Source organism: Daldinia decipiens (assembly GCF_022478715.1).
Source record: "Daldinia decipiens strain CBS 113046 unplaced genomic scaffold F4813scaffold_5, whole genome shotgun sequence".
NCBI lineage: Eukaryota > Fungi > Ascomycota > Sordariomycetes > Xylariales > Hypoxylaceae > Daldinia > Daldinia decipiens.
This window is the reverse complement of record NW_026054548.1, coordinates 572,536-580,734: the sequence shown is the minus strand read 5'-3', so window position 1 is coordinate 580,734 and position 8,199 is coordinate 572,536. Positions and strand designations below refer to the sequence as shown.

At 46.8% G+C, this 8,199-nt stretch overlaps 4 protein-coding genes across 4 annotated transcripts; 2 read left to right on the top strand and 2 right to left on the bottom strand.

Annotated features, from left to right (window-relative positions):
- The first annotated feature begins 572 nt into the window (after window positions 1-572).
- F4813DRAFT_348517 (uncharacterized protein) lies at window positions 573-2,062 on the top strand. Its single transcript, XM_049242092.1, has 2 exons — window positions 573-1,132; window positions 1,349-2,062. Exons 1-2 carry the CDS (start codon window positions 1,090-1,092, stop codon window positions 1,870-1,872), a joined length of 567 nt encoding a protein of 188 aa, XP_049102805.1. The 5' UTR covers window positions 573-1,089; the 3' UTR covers window positions 1,873-2,062.
- On the bottom strand, window positions 2,063-3,431 carry F4813DRAFT_348514 (GPN-loop GTPase). The gene is made up of 2 exons (XM_049242091.1): window positions 3,211-3,431; window positions 2,063-3,060 (listed from the first exon to the last, which is right to left on the bottom strand). Exons 1-2 carry the CDS (start codon window positions 3,256-3,258, stop codon window positions 2,194-2,196), a joined length of 915 nt encoding a protein of 304 aa, XP_049102804.1. The 5' UTR covers window positions 3,259-3,431; the 3' UTR covers window positions 2,063-2,193.
- Window positions 3,432-5,084: 1,653 nt separating this feature from the next.
- Window positions 5,085-7,409, top strand: F4813DRAFT_348511 (S-adenosylmethionine synthetase). The gene is made up of 3 exons (XM_049242090.1): window positions 5,085-5,597; window positions 5,670-6,335; window positions 6,414-7,409. Exons 1-3 carry the CDS (start codon window positions 5,529-5,531, stop codon window positions 6,873-6,875), a joined length of 1,197 nt encoding a protein of 398 aa, XP_049102803.1. The 5' UTR covers window positions 5,085-5,528; the 3' UTR covers window positions 6,876-7,409.
- F4813DRAFT_348510 (uncharacterized protein) lies at window positions 7,410-8,169 on the bottom strand. The gene has a single exon (XM_049242089.1). The coding sequence runs from the start codon at window positions 7,980-7,982 to the stop codon at window positions 7,575-7,577; it is 408 nt and encodes a 135-aa protein (XP_049102802.1). The 5' UTR covers window positions 7,983-8,169; the 3' UTR covers window positions 7,410-7,574.
- Between the last annotated feature and the right edge of the window lie 30 nt (window positions 8,170-8,199).

Here is an 8,199-nt window from a genome sequence, read left to right as displayed (position 1 = left end):
ATCAAATGAAGATATTGGAAATGTTCAATAATGGATATTTTACACGTATGATGCTGCAAAGGAAGTCGGGCATGTCGCCAATAACGCCTGATTTCTTAAAGCAAGCCAATGCTGGCCAACGCTGGCCAACGCCGGCCAACGCTCAGGGAGTCTGATAGGTCAGAATGGTAGACAGAGACCGTGGAGAGCCCCAGAAGGAACCAGACGATGCATTCAGGGATCCAAGATTGCATGTTAGGTCTTTAACCCTGACATTTCCTGCCTGGATCCTCATCGAATGTATAAAATTGCGAGGAACTCATCACGACTGTTCTTCGATATATATTCCCCTCGAATAGGGCAACATGGTTACTTAAATTCTCCGAATAACAAATGACAAGCAAGAGAAAGTTAGCACAGCACGTGAAAATCGAGATCGCGCGACCCCTTAAAAAAAGGCAGACCCACACGGAACCCTGCGCACAGACATCATCCCTTGCTCTAGAACCTGCATATCGGCCAATCATATCTTGACGTACGAAAATCCCTCCACCTTTTTTGCCAGTTATCGCCAGTTATCGTCATCACCGCCCATTACCAATCGCGTGAACCCATTTGTCGACCTGGGGTCAGTAAATAATACATAGTAGAAAAAAAAGAGAGAGAGAAAGAGTTGCACACCACCACCATCAGTGAACTTGTTTTTTCTCCCATAAACCAGTCGACGTGTTATATTTTCCCACCTATTCATTCACCCGCACATAACAACAACAACAACAACAACAATAACGACCTGCTATCGAATACACAGGCCAACAACGCCGTCTTCACCTTTGCTCTGTTCATCCCTCGCCACCGTTAGCGTCTTCGTACCTGTCACTTCTGGCTTTCTCAAATCAAAGTACATAGCTTTAGGGGTCTATCTAGCGGTGACCCGATTCTCTCAGCGAAAACGAACCCAGCCCAGCTCAGGTCTTTCCTTCTGCGATCGATATTTACTTTCACGACATAACTTCGGTGTCGCACCATCACATTCCTTTTACTGCCTAGGTAGAGAAGGCTAGTCCAGACGAAATACATATACATACATACACATACACACTATCAACCATGGACCGAGGTGGTGATTCCGCATTATTTGACGCCTTACAAGGTACGTAGCTCATTCACACCGCGTTTCACATCCAGAATAACTTCATCTCTATTCATTTATTTATTTATTTATTCATTCATTCCATTTCCCTCCATCCTATATGTATTGTTTGTTATCCGTATTATTTAACATAATATACTTACTCCACATCTCCTTCATCTCCTACCTAAATTAAATATCCATCCAAACAAGCCGCTAACCCCTCCTCCTCCCCAGGCATCTTGCCCGAGCAGACCCTCACCCTCATCCAAGCCCACATGCAGGACCCGCAGACTGCCCTCCGAGCCATATGGCAACAAACCACCACCCTCACACAAAAAGCAACCGCAACGCTATCGCCCGTCCTTGCGCCCCTCGTCCAGCGCGGTGTGCAAGCCCTACACGACTCGCCCGACCTAGTCGTCCTCGCCTTCGTGTTAGCTGCTTTCGTGCTTGTCATCCAGGTCATGTCGTTCGTCCACCGCACCATGATGTACGTGACACGTCTAGCTTTCCGGCTCATGGGTTGGGCTCTGGTCTTCGCCCTGATAGCCTTTGTCTGGCGTCGGGGCCCTGAAGCCACGATCCGAGACGTGGTTGTCTTTGTCAGCAAGATGGCTGGCTACGCGTCCCTCGTCAAGGATATCTGGTGGTCCGAATACCAGAAGTTTGATGCTCAGACCAAGCGCGGTGGAGCCCCCGCTGGGACCCGGGGAGCACCTTCGGGAGGTTACACCAGGTCAAGAAATAGTGCTTGGTGATGATTTGGGGACTGGGTTAGTGCTATTCGTGTGACTGAAAATAAAAAGGGGTTGGGGCATCTTGTTGTTTAATGTCTTATCACGGTTTGGGAATGAGTTATGACTACGAATTGCTTCTTTTTTTTTGTACAGAATGAATAAACAGCATGACAGTATATGCCAAATGTACTCGAATTTTTGGTATCTGAGTTGCCTCAAACCAGTACGCCGTCGCTATGCAATTACATGTGTCCAACGTTGCCCTTGTGATTAATCCATTAATCCTTATGCCATATTCCTTTTTGAATTACAGTCAAATCCTTTTTGTCTGCTGCTAAGAAATCATCCATCCAAACCATCATCCATATTGTCAAACTCATCATCCTTTAATTCCTTGGGCTCTTGAGCTTCGTGATACTGGATGCAGTCGTCGATATAGCTGAGAATGGCCCCGACGCTGTCCTCATCTTGCACATCTAGCTTTAGGTAACTAACCATGCTAAAATTCTCGATTAGATTCGCGACTGCCCGGTTGAGCTGTCTAAAGCTTGAGCCTCGCATAACGGCATCCTTGTCCTGGGGGTTTGCCGCCTCGTCCTCCTCTTCTGTCACACCCTCTGCCTTTCGCCGAGCAATATCATCTGGATCATCATCCAGTAGACCAGTATCTGGCGTGAGGAATCGTTTCATATCTTTCTTGCGGACCTGATCTTTTACAAGATCCATTTTTGACAAAATATTGATATGAGGGACCTCTAACATGATCATGGCACTCATGGCGCTTAGAGTACCAGCAAAGAACTTGGCTCTATCCACGATAAAAGTAGCTTCCAGGAGATAGGCAGCACAGAGCCGTATGTCAAGAGAACCAGATCGTGTCAAGAACCGGACGAGGGCGGGTAATATAGGAACGTGGGTATAGAGTTCGATTTGACCAGGCATATCAAAAATGATTAGGTACTCCTCAGTGAGGGAGTCTAATGCCTCGGTTAAGAAATCCAGGTTTTCCATGAGGAATTCGAAGCAGTAGATAAGACCGCCATTTGGGCCAAGGCCCATCTCCTCCATGACATCTTCGAGCGATATCAGATCTTTGATGTCTAGATCTGGCGTGTGTTCGAAGGACTCGGCGGCAGGATCGAGGTTGACGTAGAAACACGAGCGACGGTTAAGTTGTAGGTGGGTTATGAGGGAGGCGCAAAAGGTAGACTTTGGACAGCAACGTTAATATCGATCCATCATCCGAGCCCCAGACAACGCAAAGCTTCAGCAAGCATCTCAACAAGCTCGACAAGCTCGACAAGCTTCGCGATGGTAAGGGAAGGTTACGAGTGGCGCTAAGAAGAAACCATCACATACCTTGCCAGCCCCGGCGGGGCCCATTACCATAACTCCGAACTTACTCATGATGTATTACCCAGACTTGTTTAATATCTAGATGAAACGATTACGTCGCAGCCTGGGCGGATTCGGTTGATCGAATTAGGGAATGACGGAAGGGTGGACCTGGTATGAAAGTGTTCAGCCTCGTCTTGACCGCGGCGTACATAGTGAAGTGAACAAGTCAAGGAATTTTTGCTAGATGGTGGGGTAAAACGATTAGGTACATACAATACATAGGTAGGTACATAAGTACTGCATGTCGCAAGGTTAAGACAGTGGAGGGGCAAGGATCGAAATCAAAGGGTCCAAAATATAGAGTGGGGGCAGAGCTGACTAGGTACCTATGTACAATACCTATGTATGTATGTACCTACCTAAGTTATCTCGTAAGCTTCCTCTCTTACTGCATAAATAATGGGATGAATACATACCTCTTGCAAATACACAAGTATCACGTATCACATTTAGCTTTAGAGACAATAAACATTTGATAGACGTTTGAGATAGGCATTACCTACATATTGCTACTACAGTCTTTCACCGCCTTGACGGAATTCGACTCTGAAATTCCGGAATATGGGCTGCTCCGATGCTAGTGGAGTTTACCGCTTCCCGGCAAAATGTTACACCCTGTACCGCGCTGAGATGCCACACTCCCCGAGATGCTACAGGAATACATACAAGGTGGGATATGTACATGCAATACATGTAAGCAAGCTTGTAAGGCCACCGGTTGCGGACCTTGCTTCTGAGGTAGAATCCAAAGTAGAATCCAAGGTAGAATCCAAGGTACGAGAGATAAAGCGAAGGAGAGCTGAAAATCCTTTGCTTAGTAAAGTCGACTTAGTGCTCTACATAGCACGCAATAGCTGCCCTTGCAGCTATTGGATATATGATGAGCCGAACTTTATTATACACTATGAATATCACTATGAATATAAACCTTGCCGGCCGAACGCCGAAAGTGTTCGACCGATATTTTGTCGCATAGACCTTTGAGACTTGAAGACAGGTGCCGAAGTTGAAGCCCCCTGTCAATCGGTTGAACTAGTGCACGTTTTCGAGAGGGGCAGACGTGGCAGCCAAGGGTCATGGATCAATGGTAACGGATAATTGAGAATGAGCTTTAGTCTATGGGACTGCCCCGCGTATGTAGTACATGCAATGCAGTAAGAAGGACGGAGGTTACGGATGTCGGAAAAACATCTTATCAGTTGTCAAGATATTAGACATTAGACTGAGGGTTGGATATGTACTTAACAGTCTATGACCTTAGCTACATGTAGATAACCTAATAACTGCTACTTATCACTAGCTCACCCACGAAGGCTCTTAGCTCTAGTTCTGTCGAATTCAAAGGAATATTCCTCAGTTACTAGGTACGAAATCCATGTATACTAGGTATGCTGACAGGATGCGAACGAGAAGCTTATGTATAACACTCCCGTTCTATACTCGACGGTCTACTTGGGTAAAGATCGTTCCCAAACCTGACGTAGATACCGCGTGTGCTCGGGACCGCGAAGAGTGTGTTGGAAGATAAGCCTGCACGCCCGAACGGAGAAATGTAAAAGTTAGTGATATCCGATAAGATGGTTACTTTCACGTTTTCTATATATGCCTAGCTGAATAAAATAAAATGCCAACTAACTTTACCAAATGGAGTTACTTTATGTGATTTGAATAAGATGTATTGGTGAAGTTACTCCGAGTCTTCCTCCGTGCTTGTACCTAATATAATGTTTGTAGGTGTAAGTACATAGTATAGTATAGTTAGTTAGTTACACAATATCTGCGCCTCTTTTACTCCTTCTGAGAGAATTCCTTCGGCTTGCCCCACTCAGGTAGGTACTCTTTCCTTCCTACCAGCAGTCAGTCCAGACGCTATGATCCACGGCTCAGGGACAAGAGCGAGCTGCTAATGCTAGGTTTGGTTAACCCACTAGCTTCGCAGCTTACCATGCCTAGAGTGTAAAAGTATGTCTTAGTACATAAGTCTACCTCCTAACATAATCTACACAGTCGGCGTATAGTGAAAGCGACAAGCGACGGAAATTGCGCCATTCGAGTTGTTATTTTCAGTTCCTGCCCCTCCGACTTTTTTTCTCTCGCCCAATCAAAACCCCCAAAGGAAAAACTCCCACTTTCTGCTCTTCCCTTCATAAACCTCTCCTTCCCCCCTCATCCAACCCAACTTTTTACTTCTTCCGAGAGACACTCTTGGGCTACGCATTTTCTTTGGGTGCATAGAATTAATCAACTCGTACTTTCTTACCTCACATTCTACCGTCACAATGCCTGCTACCAACGGCCATGCTAGTTCCTTGAGCACCCCCCTAAACGCCGGGGCTTTCCTTTTCACCGTAAGTATGGATTGCATGGCGTTTCCTTCTCGGCGTTAGCAAGTTCGGGAACAGCAAGCTGATCAATTGCAGTCTGAATCCGTCGGTGAAGGTCACCCCGACAAGATCTGTGATCAGGTCTCCGATGCTGTCCTAGACGCCTGCTTGGCGCAAGACCCCCTCTCTAAGGTCGCCTGTGAGTCGGCTACCAAGACTGGTATGATCATGGTATTTGGTGAGATCACGACCAAGGCCATCATTGACTACCAATCCGTCATCCGAAATGCCATCAAGGAAATTGGATATGACTCCTCCGATAAGGGTTTCGACTACAAGACCTGCAACGTCCTCGTTGCCATTGAGCAACAGTCCCCCGATATCGCTCAGGGTCTTCACTACGAGAAGGCCCTCGAGGAGTTGGGCGCTGGTGACCAAGGTCTCATGTTTGGCTATGCCACCAACGAAACCCCCGAATTACACCCTCTCTCCCACCTTCTCGCTCACAAGCTGAACAAGGCCATGTCTGACGCTCGCCGGGACGGAACTCTCCCTTGGCTCCGACCTGACACCAAGACCCAAATCACTATGGAGTACAAGCACGATGGCGGTGCTGTCGTTCCCCTAAGAGTCCACACCGTTGTCATCTCTGCTCAACACAGTGGCGATGTCAACACGGAACAGGTCCGAAAGGAGCTGAAGTCCAAGATCATCGACGCTGTCATCCCCAAGCAGTACATTGATGACCAGACTATTCTCCACGTAAGTCTTGAAACCCTGATCCGACCATTCCGTTTGTAGTCCTTGATTCTGTGTACGCAATGCTAACAATTATTACAGCTCCAACCCAGTGGTCTTTTCATCATTGGTGGCCCTCAGGGTGACGCCGGTGTTACCGGCCGAAAGATCATCGTCGACACCTACGGTGGATGGGGTGCCCACGGTGGTGGTGCTTTCTCCGGCAAGGACTTCTCCAAGGTCGACCGATCTGCTGCCTACCTTGCTCGATGGGTTGCTAAGTCTCTCGTCGCTGCCGGCCTCGCCAAGCGAGCGCTGGTCCAACTCAGTTACGCTATTGGTGTAGCCGAGCCCTGCTCTATCTACGTCGACTCCTACGGCACCTCTGACAAGACTGCCGAGGAATTAGTCGACATCGTCAAGGCTAACTTTGACCTCCGACCTGGCGCTATCGCCAAGGAACTTAACCTAATCCGCCCCATCTACAACCAAACAGCCAAGTTCGGTCACTTCGGTACCAACCAGGAATTCACCTGGGAGCAGCCCAAGGCGCTCAAGTTCTAAGCTAATGAATTGTAGAGTTCCGCTGGGGGGATCTTGTCACATTTATAGTAGCGGAAGAATCAACTTCTTTCTGCATTGCGACTGGCGTTGTTGGGTGTGTTATCTAGAAGACATAGGATTCCCTCATCGGAAAATGTCATGAAAATTTTGGGCATGGCAGCATGGCGTACGGTTTCAACATACCTGGTTTGGGCAAAGGCACAGATAAAGTGGCATCTATGGGGTCACCGGTCTGGTAAAGGCGGATAAATACCTTAAACATCCGCATTGCATTTATTCAACACGGCAATACGTCCAAAGGGACAAAAATAAAGATACCAATTTGTCGTACCTCTACTGATATTCGGATTTTGTGAATATTTATTATTTGGTGACGATAACCTATACTTTATGCTCTTGATGTACAGTTTGACGGGGCGTCGTGTTCCGTCTGTTCAGGAGCAACATGTCCATCACTACAGTTGACACTTCAATGATTCGACATGACCATCATCTATAGAAAGCCCTGTCATCTTATTCTTATAATAATAATAAATGACACAATACTGTTATGTCTATCCCCAGCCGCTACCATCATCTTTCTACATTGCTCTCATAACTACATTTTCTCCGTGACGACTATCCTCCTCTAACTTGTTTCTCGTTAATGCTGATCGGTTGTCATCCTATATCTTACTACTACCACTACTAATGTTGCAGCTAGGGTAATCTTCTCTCATATCTACCTACATCTCCTTCACAATCAAAGTAATCGGCTGAATCAAAGGAGGGTGTTGGTGATGAGGAATACCGCTGCGCGGGCAGTAGTATGAGGAGGGCTAGGAATTCGCCTTGGGAGCGGTTGGTGCGTGGCGAAGAGGGCGGCGGTGAGATAGCGTGGTTTATGTTGTTAGTGGTAGTAATGGTGGTGGTTGTGTTGAGTATGCTGTTGTTATTCGGTGAGGATGGAGAATGTTCCGGTTGCTGGGAGAGAGCTGGTCCTCCTGCATCTCCTATTATAGGTCCCTCTATCATATGGTGGTGTTTAAATGGCACGTCGATGACGGCGTCGAGGACACGGATTCTAAAGATGGGTGTTGAGGGTGATGATGCTTCCTTGGCTTTCATGGGTTGATATTCTCTGTTTGAAATTGGATATGAAGTTTGCTCTAGGAACGGTGGTTGGTAGTTGATAGTTGATATTCGTAATAGATAAACGCTCTCGAAAGTTATTAGATTGTATTAGGTTAGAGAAGTAGGGATTTAAGAAAGGCATGGAGATGTCACGTAACTAACACATAGGAGTAGGACTAACAAAGCTATAGTTATATGGACCATAGTTAGT